Here is an 18,943-nt window from a genome sequence, read left to right on the forward strand (position 1 = left end):
GTGGGCAGTTCAGGAAAGCCTCTTCCAGCTTGGTTTTGAAAGACGAGGCAGAATTACCTAGGTAGAAAGCAGCCTGTGGAAAGGCACAAAGATCTCGGGAACGTCACTGAGAGATTTTGAAGGAGATTGTTGAGAGAGAAGGTTGGGCACAGAGGCAGCACAAAGAAGCCGAAGGGCATTTATTCCATGCTGAGGAGTTTGGCTTTGATTCTGAAAGTAATGAGAAACCTTTTAGTAAAGCAGAGGCAGTGGTACAGACATGGACAGCTCACTTTGGCAGTTTGGACTTTGGAAAATTCACTGCCATCTTAAAATTGGGGAATAGGAGAGGAGGGGAAAAGGGAAAGCCAGTTAAGAGTCTGTAGAATTAGTACAGCAGAAAAGCATGGAAGGCCTGACTGAAGGCAAGAGCAGAGACACCTGATAGCATTTGGCAATCAGTTGGATATGGGGAGTAAGGGAAAGGCAAGAATGGAGTCTCAGACGGGCACCAGCTGTCTCCCAGATATCTGTTTGAATAAGAGAATGAATGTTCCCGTGAATATTCATGACACACTGGAATGCCTTTATCGTATGGTGTTTGGAAATGAAGTAAGAATATCCCTACAACAATGGTAGTGGTAAGAACGCTGAATCAGGAATCATGAGCTGGGTATAAACGACAGCTCTGACTGAGTCACTGGAAAAGATATTTCTGACCATTTGTAAATTGAATCTAATCATAGACTTTCCCTACTATGACACAGGTTTATTGTGACCATCAAATGAGATAGGTTATGGACAGTTTTTTTTTTCTTTTAAATTATAAAGCATTATAATAATGTAAGGTATACTAGGTTTCAGTGTGCAGGTTTCTATACCCTTGATAGGGCACACTAGGAAAGATAAGCACCTTTGGTGATGGTCTCTGCCCTGCCTTCTGCTGACCTGGGTCCTGGCTGGTAGATTTCCAGCATGTGTGGCACAGCATGGTGGAAGTCTGGGCCACAGGAATTGGGTGTGGAGTCTTAGGCTCTTTCTGGGGGAATTTTTTGACTATTTTTTGCTGCCTCTTTGCTGGAGCCGCATGTTATCTTCTAGTCTGAGGAAATGGCTAAATGATTTCTGCTCCCTATTCCCTCACCCTGAAAACATTCCTGATGTTCTGCTCTGGACTAGGACAGTCTTCAACCTTACATGAGACATCCAGAACAGAAGTATTCTTTTATGTACATTAGGTACAGTGTTGCCAGTGGAAAGGTGTGTCCCTTCCAGAACATGGTGTCTGTCCTTAGCCAGAGAAGGGTCCATGATAGGGAGGCCGGTGCTCACCCAGTCTGGGCTTGCTATTGGGCATAGTTTTCCCCAGGGGAGTACAACTAATTGCCTTCTGTCAGTGCTTGGAAACCTGTTGGAAACAAATAAACTGAAGCTGGTAATGACAAAACCACATTTTCCTCATCTTCCTTGGCTATGGTCCCTCAAGTCAAATATGTGTACCCTGGAGAGTTTGCAGAGTGATCTGATTACTACCTTTGTAGGTAATTTGTCCTTTTTAATGTCTATTTCCTTTTTGATCTTCTGTTTTCTTTTCGTTTTGTAATTTCCCTGTACTATGTCTGTGTGTGAATGTATTTTTTATTTTTTCTACTTAGGGCGCAGTTTCTGGAAGTTATGTTTGATTCTGTCTCAGATCTACCTGGCCTTTTTTAGAATATCTTATCCTTTTCTCCTGCTTTTTGATTTCTTGTTTTATATCTTTATGTTAAGTGTACTTAAAGTGTTTGTGTCATTTACTTTATGAAGTTTAGGAAGACTGATATTTGTCAAATCTGCTAACTCACGGGCAGTGAATTATTTCCTTATATGTTTTAAAATTTGGGGTTGTGAGCTCAATTTCAATGATGTATTATGAGTACAAATCCTTCATAGTCCATCTTAAGGGAGTCTCCCTTTAAAAATGTTTTTGCTTTGTTTTTGCTAGCACTCCAGGGATGTCCCAGGCTCAAGACCAATTATGGTATCCTAATAAGTGTAAATTTGAACTAAGCCAGCATGAGGACCAGCCTGTGGTTGAAAGTATTCAGAAAGTATTGTTTTTGTCCACCTAGAGCTTAGTTTAAGACACATGAGCTCTATTTTTGTTTCCCACTGCAGTGGGCAAGTGGGCTGACTTTATTCTAATCTACCCTTTCATCAAGTTACAGTCCTTCAAGAACCCTTGATTTCAAGGGCCCAGCTCTTCATCTGGTATAGGCACAAGGCCCTGTTCCATATCCCTTCATGGGCATTAAGACAAAAGTACCAGAAAAGGGGTTGACAGACTATAGCCCAAAGGTCAAATCCAGCCTGCCACTACCCTTAGTAAATAAAGTTTTACTGGAATGCAGCCATGCCCGTCCATTTATATATTGACTGAGCTCGTGCTACATGGCAGAGTTGAGAAGTTGCCACAGAGATCGTTTGGCCCACAAATCTTAAAGCATTCAATATCTGGCTCTTAGGAGACAGCATTTGCCAACCCTTGCCCAAGATTAATGAGACTGAAAGCCCAGCCTTCATCCCCACACCTTGGGCTGCAGGATCATCAGTTATGATTACTCTCAAGTGGTCCACTTTCTCTTTATTTCTAGATCCTGGCAGCCTTTATTTTTTTGTAAGCCCTGCTGAGCATTTAAAAGTGTGTCTATTTGGGGGTGTCTGGGTGCCTCAGTTGGTCAAGTGTCCAACTCTTGATTTTAGCTCAGGTCATGATCTCAGGCTCCTGAGATCAAGCCCTGAGTCAGGCTCCACACTAAGCATGGAGCCTGCTTAAGATTCTCTCTCTCCCACTCCCCGTGCCCTTCCCTTGCCCCTTGAGTGCTCGTTGTCTCTCTCAATCCCTCTGAAAAAAAGAAAAAGTGTGTTTGTTTTATTTTACAGAGGGGTTTTTAGCAGGAAGTCTTCTAAATACCAAGTCTGTCATATTGGCAGTACCAGAACCCACTTTCTGTTTTCGTGGATAATATAGATTGCTATGTGCATAAGATGGTATGTATGAACTTAATGGCAACCACAAATCAAACACCTGCTGTAGATACACAAACAATATAGAGAAAGGAACCCAAGCATATCGCTAAAGGAGTCTATCAAACCACAGGGGAAGAGAACAAAAGAAGAAAGGGACAGAGAATTACAGAAACAACCATAAAACAAGTAACAAAATGGCAGTAATTACATAGCTCAAAAATTACTTCGAATGTAAAGGGACTAAATGCTCCAAGCAAAAGACATAGGGTGACTGTATAAAAAAGCAAGACCCATCTACGTGCTGCTTACCAGAGATTCACTTCAGACCTAAAGACACCTGCAGATTGAAAATGAGGGGATAGAAAAACACATTTACTATGCAAATTGAACCAAAGAGAAACCTGGGATAGCAATATTTATATTGAACAAAAGAGACTAAAATAAAGACTAAGGAGACAAAAAAGGATACTACATAATGATAAAGGCAGCAGTCCAACAAGAGGTTGTAAAATTGCATATATTTATGAACCCAACACTGGAACACCTAAATACATAAAGAAGCTAATAACAGACATAAAGGAAGAAATTGATACAATAATAACAGGGAACTTTAATCCCCCACTTACTTCAGTGGATAGATCATCAAAACAGAAAATCAACAAGGACACAGTGGCTTTGCATGAGACATTGGACCAAATGGACCTAACATATATTTAGAACATCCCATCCCAAAAATGTGGAATACTTATTTTTTGAAGTGCATATAGTTCAATCTCCAGAATAGATCACATTAAGCCACAAAACAAGTCTCAATCAATTCAAAAAGATTGAAATCATATCATGCATATTTTCTGACTACAATGGTGTGAAGCTAGAAATCAATCACGTGAAAAATTCTGGAAAGAACACAAGTACATGGAGGCTAAATAAAATGCCATCAAACAATAAGGGCTCAATCGAGAAATTGAAGAGACTGCTGGGGAGAGGTGAGGGAAGGATAGGGTGGCTGAGTTATGGACATTGGGGAGGGTGTGTGCTATGGTGAGTGCTGTGAAGTGTGTAAACGTGGCGATTCACAGACCTGTACCCCTGGGGCTAATAATACGTGACATGTTAATAAAAAAATAAAAAAAAATCGAAGAGACAACTTAAAAATGCATGGAGACAAATGAAAATACAACAGTCCAAAATCTTTGGGATGCAACAAAACCTGTTCTGGGAGGGAAGATTGTAGCAATCCAAGCCTACCTCAAGTAGCAAGAATATCTCAAATAAACAACCTACCCTTATACTTAAAAGAACTACAAAAAAGAAATCAAGCCCAACACCAGTAGAAAGAGGAAATAATAAAGATTAGAGCAGAAATAAATGAAATGGAGACTGAAAAAAAAGATAGGATAAATCGGTGAAACCAGGAGCTGGTTCTTTGAAAAGATCAACAAAATTGATAAATTTTTAGGAAGACTCATTAAAGAAAGAAAGGAAGAAAGAGAAAAGGGGGGAAAAGAACAAAGAGGAGTAGAATAAATCAGAAATGAAGGAGGAGAAATAACTGATACCACAGAAATACGAAAGATTATAAGAGAATATTATGAACAACTATATGCCAATAAACTGGACGACTTCGGAAAAAATGAGTAAATTCCTAGATTCAGAAAACCTTTTAAAACTGAATCAGGAAGAAATAGAAAATTTAAACAGACCAATTACTAGCAATGAAATTGAGTCAGTAATCAAAAAGTCTCAAAAAATTTTAAAAGCCCACCACCAAATCATTTCACAGGTGAATTCTGCCAGGCATTAGAGAGAAGGTATGACCTATTCTTCTCAAATTATTGTCCAAAAAAGGGGGGGTTGGGGAGGGGAAGGAAAGCTTCCAATTCATTCTATGAGGTAAGCATTACCCTGATAAAACGAGATAAAGATACTTGAAAGAAAGAGGGAAGAAAGGATGGAAAGAAGGAAGGGGAGAGGAGAGGTGGGGAGGGAAGGGAAGAAAGAAGGGGGGGCAGGGAACGGAACTTCAGGCAAATATCTGATGAACATAGATGCAACAATCCTCAATAAAACATTAGCAAGGAGCACCTGGGTGGCTCAGTTGGTTAAGCAGCTGCCTTAGGCTCAGGTCATGATCCCAGGTTCCTGGGATAGAGCTCTGCATCGGGCTTCCTGCTCGCCTGGAAGCCTGCTACTCTCTCTCCCACTCCCCCTGCTTGTGTTCCCTCTCTCGCTGTTTCTTTCTGTCAAATAAATAAATAAAATCTTTAAAAAAATTTTTTTAATAATTTTTTTAATGCAACTGAAACCCTCCTGTGAGTTGAATCCAGCAATGGACTGCCTGCTTTGTGCTACAGAAAAATGTAGGCAGTAGAAAGAGCTCATCTGCTGTTGTGTGTAGTTTTACACTGGGTTTCTGCAGAGACATGGGCTTGACCTGGTAGTTCCAGTCTGACACCAAAAAATCAGCCTTTTTGGATTACTCCTGCACATCCCAGGAGGTCTCTACCAAATATTCTCTAAACCCCTTTTATTTTGATCAGTTTCCCATATTAGACTGAGACGCTTGAGCGCTTGGGGTTTAGGGCTATAGATATTTCCTTTTACATCGAAAATTAAAATTTTCCTCCTATTTTTCATTTTTTTAAAATTACATTTTAGTTAACCTATAGGGCAATATTGGTTTCGGGAGTAGAATTCAGTGGTTCATCACTTAAATGCAACACCCAGTGTCCATCACAAGTGCCTTCTTTAATACCCATCACCCACCTAGCCCATCCCCCACTCACCTCCCTCCATTAACCCTCCTTTTGTTCTCCATCGTTAAGAGTCTCTTATGGTTTGTTTCCTTCTCTCCCCCCCCCACCCCTTACCCATATGTTCATCTGTTTTCTTTCTTAAATTACACATCTGAGTGAGATCATATGTATTTGTCTTTCACTGACTGGCTTATTTTACTTAGCATAGTATACTCTAGCTTCATCCACATTATTGCAAATGGCAAGATTTCATTTATGATGACTGAGTAATATTCCATTCACACACACACATACCACATCTTCTTTACCCATTAAATAGTCGATGGACATTTGGGCTCTCTCCATAGTTTGGCTATTACTGATAATGCTGCTATGAGCATCAGGGTGCGTGTACCCCTTTGAATCTTTTTTTGTGTATCCTTTAGGTAAATACCTGTAGTGCAATTGCTGGATCATAGGGTAGTTCTGTTTTTGACTTCTGAGGACCCTCCATACTATTCTCCAGAGTGGCTACATGAGTTTACATTCCCACCAATAGTGCAAGAGTAGTCCCCTTTCTTTGCACCCTTGCCAATACCTGTTGTTTCTTACATTAATTTTAGCCATTCTAAAAAGTGTGAAATGGTATCTTATTGTGGCTCTGATTTGCATTTCCCTGATGATGAGTGATGTTGAGCATCTTTTCACCTGTCTGTTAGCTATCTGGATGTCTTCTTTGGAAAAGTGTCTGTTCATATCTCTGCCCATTTTTTAACTGGATTATTTGGTTTTTTGGGTGTTGAGTTGTATAAGTTCTTTATATATTTTAGATACTAACCCTGTATCAGATATGTCATTTGCAAATATCTTCCCTTATTCTGTAGACTGCCATTTAGTTTTGTTGATTGTTTCCTTCACTATACAGAAGGTTTGTATCTTTTTTTATTATTATTATTATTTGACAGAGAGAGAGAGATCACAAGTAGGCAGAGAGGCAGGCAGAGAGAGAGGGGGAAGCAGGCTCCCTGCTAAGCAGATAGCCCAGTGTGGGGCTTGATCCCAGGACCCTGAGTTCATGATCTGAACCAAAGGCAGAGGCTTAACCCACTGAGCCACCCAAGCACACACAGAAGCTTTTTATCTTGAGGAAGTTCCAATAGTTCATTTTTGCTTTTGTTTCCCTTGCCTCCTAGCAATGTGTCTAGAAAGAAGTTACTCCGGCCTGTCAAAGAGGTTTCTCATGTTCTCCTCTACGATTTTAATAGTTTCCTGTTTCACGTTTAGGTCTTTCATTTATTTTGAATTTATTTTTGTGTATGATGTTAGAAAGTGGTCCAGTTTCATTCTTCTGCACGTGGCTGTCCATTTTTCTTATCACCATTTTGTTGAAGAATGTCCCACTGGACATTCTTTCCTGCTCTGTTGCAGATCAATTGACCATATAGTTGTGGGTCCATTTCTGGGTTCTCTATTCTGTTCCACTGACCTATGTGTCTGTTTTTGTGCCAGTACCATACTGTCTTCATGACTACAGCTTTCTTATATAGCTTAAAACCTAGAATTGTAATGCCTCCAGTATTGTTCTAAGAGAGAAGTGTGTTGCAATACAGGTCTACCTCAAGAAGCAAGAAAATCTCAAATATATAACCTAACCTTACACTGAAAGGAGCTTGAAAAGGCACAGCAGGGGCTCCTGGGTGGCTCAGTGGGTTAAAGCTTCTGCCTTCGGCTCAGGTCATGATCCCAGAGTCCTGGGATCAAGCCCCGCATCAGGGTCTCTGCTCAGCAGGGAGTCTGCTTCCTCCTCTCTCTCTCTGCCTGCCTCTCTGCCTACTTGTGATCTCTGTCTGTCAAATAAATAAATAAAATCTTAAAAAGAAAAGAAAAGGCACAGCAAATAAAGCCTATAAAGCAAATAAAGGGAAATAATAAAGATTAGAGAAGAAATAACGATATAGAAACAAAAAACACGTGAGTGGATTAATGAAACTGGTATCATTTTCAAAATGTATTTTGGTCTTGGGAATTGAGGGTGAAGGAAAAATAATCCTTATTTTATCATTGTCAAAGCAGAAGATCTCAAAATTTTTCTTCTTGCCCAAAGCCTTTTTTTTCCAGTGGCTTTATTCTCTTGGCAGAGTATGAAATACTTGGACAGTATCAAAATCTGAGAAATGAAAGATCAATTAGCTGTTATAGATTTTTTTTTTAAAGATTTTTATTTATTTGACAGACAGAAATCACAAGTAGGCAGAGAGGCAGGCACAGAGAGAGGGGGAGGCAGGCTCCCTGCCGAGCAGAGAGTCCGACGCGGGGCTCGATCCCAGGACCCTGAGATCATGACCTGAGCTGAAGGCAGAGGCTTTAACCCACTGAGCCACCCAGGCACCCCAGCTGTTATAGGTCTTGATAGACATTATTGCTAATCATACTCATCGCCTGGATCTATGAAAAACAGGAGTTAGAGGATAAAAGAATCCAAGTGGGCTTTGGAAGAAGCACTTTTCTGGATTTGAATAGGTAGTCCCTACTGTGTTCATAGCGACTGTGAGAACGTGAACACACTCTCTGCTCTGTGTTGAGACAGTCCAGTGTTCGGCTTTCGGAGCTGCAGCTCAGAGCTTCATCATGTTTTGCTTGTTAAAGCCACTTGATAAAATAAGGGAAAATGTTCTTATAAAAAGTTGATGTTTAAAATGTGGAATGCAGCTCACGTTTTAACTTCTGTTCTCCCCATTTTTTTTTTTTTTTTTGGGGGGGAAGTATGACTACGAATATGACGAGAATGGTGACAGAGTCGTTTTAGGGAAAGGCACTTACGGGATCGTCTACGCAGGCCGAGACCTGAGCAACCAAGTCAGAATCGCTATAAAGGAAATCCCAGAGAGAGACAGCAGGTACAGTAATTGTGGCTAATAAACGCTGTTTTCAAAGTACTTTGGATTGTTTATAGCATTTTGGACACTGTTTTGGTGATACTCTAATTAATGAAACTGTCTGAAAACTCCAGTGTCTTAATTCTTAATCAGCCTCCTCTGAGGTTTAGCTGCTGCATCAGTCAGTGACTCAAGCACAGCCCTCTGGTGAGAAAGGACAACCTCTCAGAGGTGACAAGGACAGGACTTCTAAAGAGTAGAAAAGACAATGGCCTGGGCGTGTTGGGCTCAGATGTGTCAAAGAATGGTTGAGGGATTAGATGGATAGATGGGGAGTAAGCAGGATCAGAAGTGGTTTGAACCACAGGTTCCAGTGTCCAGTTTTGCACCTAAGGAGCTTGGAAGTCATCCCTCCATCTTAACAAGTGGAAAACTGACCAAACTAAGACCAAACTAAAAATCTTGGAATCCACTGGAGAAGGGAGGTCACGGGACAAGCCACTGCCCCCAAGCTTGGAGAAACAGTCATGGAAGGTGGGGCACACTTTTGTGAGTTTTGCCTCTAGAAGCCCTACCAGACCCTCACAGTGATATTGGAGAAAAATTCCCTTATGCTTCCAGCAGGGGAGAAGGGGGAGAGGAACCATTTTGAAATATGCCACAGCTCTGTTCTTCCTAACAAGGTCTGACCTCAAAGAGGCTATTTTTACCTATGAGAGTGTTATCAGAGCCTAACCAGCTAGGGGAAAGGAAATACCCAACTCTTGACCACTGTAGCCATCCTGTCCCAGCTGAGGGCAGCAGGGGACAGGGGAGAAGAGAGACTGCAAAGCATTTGTGAGGCTCCCAGCCCAGTGGCACAGGCTCCTGAAGAGGCTGAGACCTAAGCATAAGACTATAGAATGCTTCCCCTCCAGGGGTTCCCTTTGCCTAATACATCATGCCCGAGTTTCAACAGGAAGGGGAGATGAACCATGAGAGACTATGGACTCTGAAAAACAACCAGAGGGTTATGAAGGGGCGGCGGGAGGGGGTGGGGTGTGGTGGGAGGTTGAGGAACCAGGTGGTGGGTAATAGGGAGGGCACGTACTGCATGGAGCACTGGGTGTGATGCCAAAACAATGAACACTGTTATGCTGTAAATAAGCAAATAAAAATAAATTAATTAATTAAAAAAATATTACAAAGCATACCAAAAGACAAAAACACAGTTTGTTTGTTTTTTTAATTATACTTATTTATTTTTTTATTTGACAGAGAGTTAGAAGATCACAAGTAGGCAGAAAGGCGGGGGGGGGGGGCGGGAAGCAGGCTCCCTGCTGAGCAGGGAGCCCGATGCAGGGCTCAATCTCAGGACCCTGAGATCATGACCTGAGCCAAAGGCAGAGGCTTAACCCACTGAGCCACCCAGGTGCCCCCACAGTTTGAAGAGACAGAGTAAGCATCAGAACCAGATTCAGATATGGCAGGGATGTTGGAACAATCAGATCAGGAATTTAAAAACAACTTCAATATGCTACAGGCTCTAATGGGTAAAGTAGGCGGTGTACAGAAACAGAGAGAGTGTAAGCTGAGATGGAAATCCTAAGTAAGGATCAAAGAAGTGCTAGAGATCAAAATCACTAACAAACGAAGAAGGCTTTTGCTGGGCCAGACACGGTTCCCTTTCTGAGCTCGAGGATATGTCCTCAGGAAGTTCCACAACTGGGGTGCCTCAGTGACTTAGTTGGTTAAGCATCTCAATTTCAGCTCGGTCATGATCTCAGGGTTGTGAGATAGAGTCCCATGTCAGGCTTCACGCTCAGCAGGGAGTCTGCTTAAGATTCTCTCCCTCCTCCTCTCCTTTTGCTCCTCCCCTACTCTCTGTCAAATAAATAAATCTTTTAAAAAGGAAGGGAGGGAGGGAGGGAAGGAAGGAAGGAAAAGAGAGAGAGATAAAGAAAGAAAAAAGAACTTCTAAAACTGAAAAATAAGACTGGAAAGAACAAAACAGTATATCCAATGCCTAGGGCAGTAGCAGAAGGAAAAGAAAGAGAAAAGAACAGAACTATTTGAAGAAGTGGTGTGCACCACATGTGGTTTGGCTGTGTAGAAAATGGCAGGGTTTTTAGGAACAAGAAGGTTGTTGAGGGCATGGAACAGCTCTGCTCACAGAGTTTTCTGTTGCTCCCTGCTCTGGTCCTCTGTTCTGTGGTTTGTTTCTCTAACCAGTAATGCTCTGTTGTCTCAGTCTCATGATTCCTGTTGCCCTGTGCCTTCCCTTACATCTTCTCTCCATAAAATAGAGCTCCTCCAGTCAACTACATGCATTCTTTATGGGTTGTGTATTCAAACTCTGAAAGAGAGAGAACTGGATTGAGTTCATTGTTACTATCAGCCTCTTTGGGCCAGACTTTAATGCCGGGCTACATCATGGCTTTGAGGATATATCCATAGGATCTTCCAGAACTGGGGCATCTGGGTGACTCAGTTGGTTAAGCCTCTGGTTCTCAATTTCAGCCCAGGTCATGATCTCAGGGTCATAAGATCAAGTCCACTCAAGTCCACTTGTCTCTGGCCATGGTGACTGGGTTACATGGCCAGCTTTCTTCAGAAGCTCTCTGGGTCATCTGTCTACCCAGTCTCTCCACTTGGAAGTTTCCAGGGTAATGTGGCCAAAACAGAACTGTGGATTTTTACCCCCAGATGTACTCACCTGAAGTATTCCCTGCCTCAGTGAAGGTTATCCTGTCCATCAGCTGCTCAGGCCAAAACCTAGGATTCCTTTAGATCCCTCTCCTTCCCTCATTGTCTCCTCTGTCAGTAAATCATACTGTGGTCTCGGCTTCTGTATCATCCTCAGTCTCCCCACTCTTGCCCATCGCCACAGCTGCAAGTCCGGTCTAAGCCTTCAGGTCTCTCACACGGGAGCCTTACTGCAGCCTTCTCATAAGGAATCTCTGCCTTCACTCTTCCTTTCCCCCTACTCAAGCCTTCCTCGTAGAAGCCAGACATTTCTGAAGTGGAAATCACATCATGTCACTGCTGCTTGAAACGCTTCAGTGGATCCTTATTGTAACCAGCATGAAACCACCAGCCCTTAGCATAGACCTCGGCCTCCCTTCGTGGCCCCCACTTCCTCCCCGACAGCCACGCTGACCCCAGGTACACAGGGGCTCATTCCAGTGGACTCAGCAGCATTGCCTCATTTCCTTCAGTTCTCAGTTCAGACTTTAAACCAGCAGACAGGCCTTCCTTACCTCCCCCAAGCTGAAAAACACATTCTCCCAAAGCATCCAGTGTCCAAGTCCCAGCTCTTTTTGCCTTTCCATCCTTAGTGCGTGACTTTCCTCTGTGGCCTCTTTGCCTCCAGCCTCTATATTAGCATTCAAGGTAGGAAGAAGAAAAAAGACAACTTTCCCAGAAATATCCAGCATACTTTCACCTCTGTTCCATTCACTGAAAGTGATCACCCTGACCCCCAAGAGCATTTTTAGCTGACCCTACAAAAAAATCCTGCAAAGATGGAAGGACAGATGTGAGGTGGGTAAACAGCTGTTGCTGTCTGCCCCACGTATGGTTTTCATTTTATTTTCTGTGATACTGTTGCAGAGTTTCCTCTTGGTTAATCCATGAGACATATTTATGAATTCCCTCTTATGAGATGATGATAGAAATTGTTAATGAAATACCTAGGGTAATATATACAAATTTGTCATCTTAAAAATGTTAAATATTCCTATAGGTTCTTTTATTATTATTAATATATAATGTATTATTTGCCCCAGCGGTACAGGTCTGTGAACCATCAGTCTTACACACTTCACAGCACTCACCATAGCACACACCCTCCCCAGTGTCATTAGCCCAGCCACCCAACCCTAACCCCCCTCACCCCCCAGCAACCCTCAGTTTGTTTCCTGAGATTGAGTCTCTTATGGTTTGTCCTCCTCCTGATACCATCTTGTTTCATTTTTTCCCTCCCTACCCACCAGGACCCCCCTGCCCTGCCTCTCAAATTCCTCATATCAGAGAGATCATATGATAATTATCTTTCTCTGATTGACTTACTTCACTCAGCATAATACCCTCTAGTTCCATCCACATCTTTCAGTAACACATACACAGATTTTGAAACAATATAAAATGTAACGGGCTTATCACTATCCAATGACTGCTGCAACCGACCAATCTTTAGCAACAGCCCTTCCCCTCCCACCAGCAGATGAATTTAAATAGGTAGTTGGAAGCAAACCACTTTTAGAATCCCCTTTGTAACTTAAGTTTATTCAGCTGCCGTTGAGCATTCATAAAGAACACCGCCACCAACAAAGGTCCTATTTGGTAGCGATGCATTTGGCAGAACATTGGTTGTTTGAAAACCCTTGAATGACAAGTGCTTCTCTCGAACAGCTGGAGCCCGGCATCTCCTTATTACCTGTAGAAGCAAAAGTGACGTCTCTCGTGTTATCGTGAGAGACAACACACAAAGTTGTTTCCATCTGTATGCCCTGGAGAGGTTTTCATGTTGCATGCAAAAAAAAAAAAAAAATAGCAGTTAGAAAGGACAATTGCTAAGGTAATAGGATGCATGTGAATAATGCATGATCCAGCATCTACCACGCATGGCCATCTGGAATGAACGATCATAGCAACAAAAACAGTTGCTTCTTTGTTTCCTTCACACTTGAAAAGCACTTTGTTAGAGAATCCGAGGAGTTGTAGGAGAGAAGGGGTGGTGGGTTCCTAATCTGTCCCAACTAGTGGTTAAGCTCAGGTTGGCTTCCTCTTCCAACATTCTACACACAACTGAACTATTTACTTAGATCAGTTATTCTCTACCCTGCTGCATATTAGAGCCAACTGGGACACTTTAAGAATTACTGATGCTCAGGCCTTACCCACTAAAATTCTGGAGTGGGTCATAGGCATTGGTTATTTTTACAAAATCCTTTCAGGAGGTGAGATGTCCAAGCAAGGCTGGGAACCACTGGTGTGGATGGACATAGTGGGGATTTGACTCAGAACGTGCTCTGGAAATACATATGGGTTAATAATTTTTCAAAACTAAATATATATAAGTAACTCTGATTATCTGTACCATTTCTTCTTTCCACTGTCACGGCTAGTAGAGAAGAAATAAGATTTTCTTGTAACTCCCATAGATACACATTGCTGATTGACATGAACAAATTAGCATTTCATGCTTATTTGGTGCTTGACACTTACCTTTCACTTAGTGAGACTTTTTGAGTGTTACTAATCAATTTCATATTGGAGAAGAGTTCTTATTCCTAGCTAGGTTGAATCCAGACTGTTATTGTAACTTTTAAGCTATCCTTTGGTTACATAATGGGGGAGGGGGACAGGAGAGTGAAGTTCCTTTTCCAGGATCTTCTATTTAAACATTCATAATTGATTTTCAGTAGAGGCTCAGGAGGTGAGAACCCTTTGGCTTATCATAAACTGAATTAATCAGTTGCTTTGGATTTTTAGTCATTTTTAATGCCCTAAATCTGTAGAACAGACCCAATATTCCTACTAATTTATCTCATGCATATAGAGAGTAATCTTACTGCTGAGTGTTTTCTTATTAACTCGTGTTTTAAACACCATGGAAGAAGTAACTTGCAAATGTCCTGAGAATCACAATCTAAGTATCTTATTGGTAACACCACATATCTGTGTTTCTCAAATTGTTTCAGTTACCAAATGGAGTTGTCTTTAACTGATATCCTATTAAGGGATTCAGTTTAATACCTACTTTATAGTTCTTAGAGCAGTTCTACAAAAAAATAAAATGAGCAAAAGATTTAAAATACAAGTGAATTTTTTTGTGGTTGTTGGAAGCATTCTGAGTAATATTTTACAGATTATAAAAGTTTGCTTAAATAACAAATGACATGGAGGACATTGGGAGATGGAGAGGAGAAGGAAGTTGTGGGAAATTGGAAGGGGAGGTGAACCATGAGAGACTATGGACTCTGAGAAACAACCTGGGGGTTTTGAAGGGGCGGGGGTGGGAGGTTGGGGGAACCAGGTGGTGGGTAATAGGGAGGGCATGTGTTGCATGGAGCACTGGGTGTTGTGCAAAAACAATGAATACTGTTACGCTGAAAAAATAAATTAATTAATTTTAAAAAAAGTTTGCTTAAAAGAATTTGGGTTTTTGTAACTTCCTAATTGCTTTAGCTTTATAGCTTATCCTGAAAAACTTCATGACAATAGCATTATTCCATACTAGTCAATTCTAGTATTTGTTTTTCAAAAAAAAAGCCATTCTGTATATGGATTTACCACCATAAGCTCTAAGCATTTCTTGTATGTAGTAGCAAAGGAAATAATGAGGCGTCAGGTTTGTAGTTTATGGGCTGGTTGTTAGTGCCTTTCATACCTGTAACCTCCATTGTACAACAGAAAAAAAATTAGAGAATAGCTTTGGGTCTCTAACATGCTACCATATAATAATCATATTAATATAAGTATATAATATTAATCTTCAAGATTGGTAAGAGTCTAGAAGCTTTAGAGTACTTCAGATAATCATCAAAAGGGTTGTTCTGTCTGTTCCAGAAATATAAAAGACTTTCACTGTATAATCTGATAAAGCAACGTACATCAAGTAAGTGATTTTGAAAGAAACCAGATGGTTTAATGCTAGTCTTTCAGCATGGAGGCCTGGATAGGACAGGGTAAAAAAAAATCCTGATGTATTAGAACTGATGGACCCAGGAAGATGAGGATTTGCCAGGAGCTCAAAGAGACTTGGGATATAAATGGTTTTATGTTTCCTATGGAAGAGTTGCTGGGCCTTTCTGTAAGTTCTGGAGTGAAAATGAAAGTGATTTGTAATTTTTATCTCCCAGGGCAAGAGTCTCCTGGAATAGTAGAGTTATGTTACAAGGCCAGTGAAATAAAAAGTCATGTTAATGTAGACAGTGAGCTGTGTGGGTGCATTCAGTTTTCCTGGACTAATATCTTAGCTCTGTCATTTACTAGCTTTAAGATCTTGGACAGGTTAGTTGTCGTCCTAGTCAATCAATTTCCTCATCTATAAAATGGGCACCTTAAAAGTACCTTCTCCTGGGGTTGTTATGAGAAATGAGTTAGTGTATACAAGAGGCTCAGATGAATGCCTGACACATTTTTCTTCAGGCCCTACCTACCACTGCTTCAGCTTCACAGAATTTACGTTAGAGAAATAAACACTTTAGATAGTCATATTTTATTTTACGTATGGACATATAGCTGATGTTTTCAGTTTGTATTGCTCACATCTATACACTAAAATCTGGCTATACGATTAGCTTATCAACATTGGCATGTCTTTTAGATACTCCCAGCCCCTGCATGAAGAAATAGCATTGCATAAGCATCTGAAGCACAAAAATATCGTCCAGTATCTGGGCTCTTTCAGTGAGAATGGCTTTATCAAAATCTTCATGGAGCAGGTCCCAGGAGGTAAGAGAGGTTTTTCTTTCTTTAAAAAGTATAAATTTTATGGGCTTGAAGAGGAGCACGATTGAATGGGATTTACCAGTTTACAGGTCTCAATCTGTCTAAGTTAAAAGATAAATCAGATTATGTTCATTGCAGCATTATTTACAATAACCAAGATATGGAAACAAGCTAAGTGTCTATCATTGGATGAATGGATAAAGATGATGTGTTTCATATACACAGTGAAATATTATTCATCCATACAAAAGAGTGACCTCTTGCCATTTCGACAACACAGATAACTATGAGGGCATTATGCTAAGTGAAATAAGTTTTACAGGGAAAGACAAATACTCTATGATCTCACTTACATGTAGAGTATTAAAAAAAAAAGCAAACAAACCAAGCTCCTAAATAACAAAGAAACAAATAGGTGGTTGCCAGAGCAGGGGGGGTGGGAGGGAAAAGTGGGCAAAATGGGGGAAAAGGGTCAAAAGGTACAAACTTCCAGGTACAAAATAAGTCCTGGGGATGTGATGTGCAGCCTCGTGACTAGAGTTACCACTACTGTATTGTATATTTGAAAGTTGCTAAAGAGTGTAGAACTTAAACTTTCTCATCACAAGAAAAGAATGTTTTTGTAACTGTGTGGTGACAGGTGTTAACTAGACTTATTGTGGTGATCACAACCCAGTGTATATAAATATCCCATCATTGTGTAGTACACCTGAAATATATAATGTATGTCAATTATACCTCGATAAAATTATTTTTTTAAATTAGACCTGTGGCATCAGTTTGCTGTTTATTAGGAGACAATAAAAGTATGCTGAACCATTTTAGTATCAATCATTGTGACTTGGATTAAAGTTAGGGACGGACTGTAATAATGAGCATCTTCAGAGCATATGAGAGCCAAAGCATCTAATACTCACTCTACTTCCTGGGACCCCAGAAATAACCAATCAATGTTAGTTTAAGTTACTGTTCCACTATTAACATGCTTTGAAGAACTGATTTGATAAGATTCTATCCACCGTTTCTCCCTACTTTACAGGAAGTCTTTCTGCTCTCCTTCGTTCCAAATGGGGCCCATTGAAGGACAATGAGCAAACAATCGGCTTTTATACAAAGCAGATACTTGAAGGATTAAAATACCTCCATGACAATCAGATAGTCCACCGGGATATAAAGGTAGGATGCACTAGGATTCATGCTTACAAGCTCCTTGGTAGGTCATTGTTTGCTTTGCAAAAGTCATAGCGTGTTACGAGTATTAATTGAGAATCGTGATATCTCAAAGAGGTTTTAATTTGAATCTCCCTGATGGCTAGTGATGAGGAGCATTTTTTCATGTGTCTGATAGAATAAATCAACCTTAGAGCAGAAATGTAAGACACTACCTCCTCTGCTGCAAGTCAATTATTGATACACCTTATCTCTTCTCCTCAAGGAATAAATCTCTCAGCCATGTTCAGCCAACAAAGATTGACCTTCCACTGCACACCTGACACTGTTTCAGGTGCTCTGGGGAGGGGGTAACACAGCAGGACAAAACTGGGCAGGTTAGGGTCCCCATGCCTGAGGCGCTTACAGGCTGCTTAGTCTTTGTATCCTTGCCTGGACTGGCTACTCAGTAGATATTTACTACATCAGTGGATGAATGATTAGGAGGGGAAAGAAAAAAAAAGTTTCCCTCTTCTCACAAGTATCATATACTCATTGTTAGAACTAAAATTATGTAACTTATTTGCTTCTCTTTAAAAGAGAAAATTCAGAGCTAATAAATTTCTGACAAAGGGGGACTGTGGAAGGGAAGTTACTATTACTATCCCCAGAATCAACCCAGATCTCATTTCTTTGCCATATCCCTAAATATTCCAGGAAAAGAAGCAAAACAACAGAAAAAGTAAAATGACTAGGGAATCATGAATATCTTTGCTGAACACAGATAGCCCCAACAGTTTGCAAACTACAGCAGGCCCAAACAAGGCACCTGATGACCCTGTGCCCTGAGTAGCAGGTTGTGAATTGATAATATGTAAACAAAAATGGTGTCAGGAATTCACTCTCAAGGTTAACTATTAATGAAGAGCACAGACTGAGTCCTTATTTGCTCTAAGGACACCTTTTCTTGTTGGACTTACAAGCCAACCACAAACAGTAATGGAAGAAAGAAAATTTTTGACTCAAGTCTTTTGTTCTCCAGGGCGACAATGTGTTGATTAATACTTATAGTGGTGTTCTCAAGATCTCAGACTTCGGGACATCAAAGAGGCTAGCTGGCATAAATCCATGTACCGAAACTTTTACTGGTATGTTTTTGCAGTGATGATACAGATCTTATGTAATTAAAGAAATAATTGCTGCATTAGAGCCTAATGTGAGAGATAAAGTCAGTCTGGGTTCTCACAGACATTCATGTGTGTATAGTTTGGTGCTCACTGAAAGCTGTTACGCAGAATTTGATCCGGCTCTTTTCTCATCTTGTATTTCTAGGATTTGCTCAGTCTCCTGTTTAGTGCCATGGAAATGTTTGTTTGTTTGTTTGTTTGTTTGTTTGTTTTTTAAGTCTCCATTTGTTATTTGTTTTCCCCTTTATGTCATTACTTCTCTCCTGGTTGGCTAAAGCCACTATAACCCTAACAAGATTTTTTTTAAACATTTTTTTAGCCCAGTCTCTCTGTGATTCTTACTCATATCTTAATCACTTCCCATTTGAACTATAAGTTCCTAATCTGTTTACTCCCTGTGGCCTATTTCCTACTCACAATATAAATAACCCTTAGCATTTCAATTCAGAAAGAGGAAATGACTCACCAACTCAGAATTGGGGTGGGGAGAGAGCTTGCCTGAGAAATTAGGCAATCCAGCCACCAAGCTACCTCTGAACAAAGTCCTGGGGGAGTGGAGACAAAGTGATTG

At 40.8% G+C, this 18,943-nt stretch overlaps 1 protein-coding gene across 1 annotated transcript in view; it reads left to right on the forward strand.

The window, feature by feature from the left end:
• The window catches only part of MAP3K5 (mitogen-activated protein kinase kinase kinase 5), a 203,734-nt gene that overhangs the window by 143,148 nt on the left and 41,643 nt on the right, over positions 1-18,943 (forward strand). Inside the window, exons 15-18 of the mRNA XM_046005093.1 lie at positions 8,487-8,620; positions 15,912-16,039; positions 17,076-17,212; positions 18,228-18,333. Coding sequence (XP_045861049.1) covers positions 8,487-8,620; positions 15,912-16,039; positions 17,076-17,212; positions 18,228-18,333 — 505 coding nt within the window. The remainder of the gene's footprint in view (positions 1-8,486; positions 8,621-15,911; positions 16,040-17,075; positions 17,213-18,227; positions 18,334-18,943) is intronic.

The sequence above is a fragment of the Meles meles genome, chromosome 5, assembly GCF_922984935.1.
Source record: "Meles meles chromosome 5, mMelMel3.1 paternal haplotype, whole genome shotgun sequence".
Classification (NCBI taxonomy): domain Eukaryota; kingdom Metazoa; phylum Chordata; class Mammalia; order Carnivora; family Mustelidae; genus Meles; species Meles meles.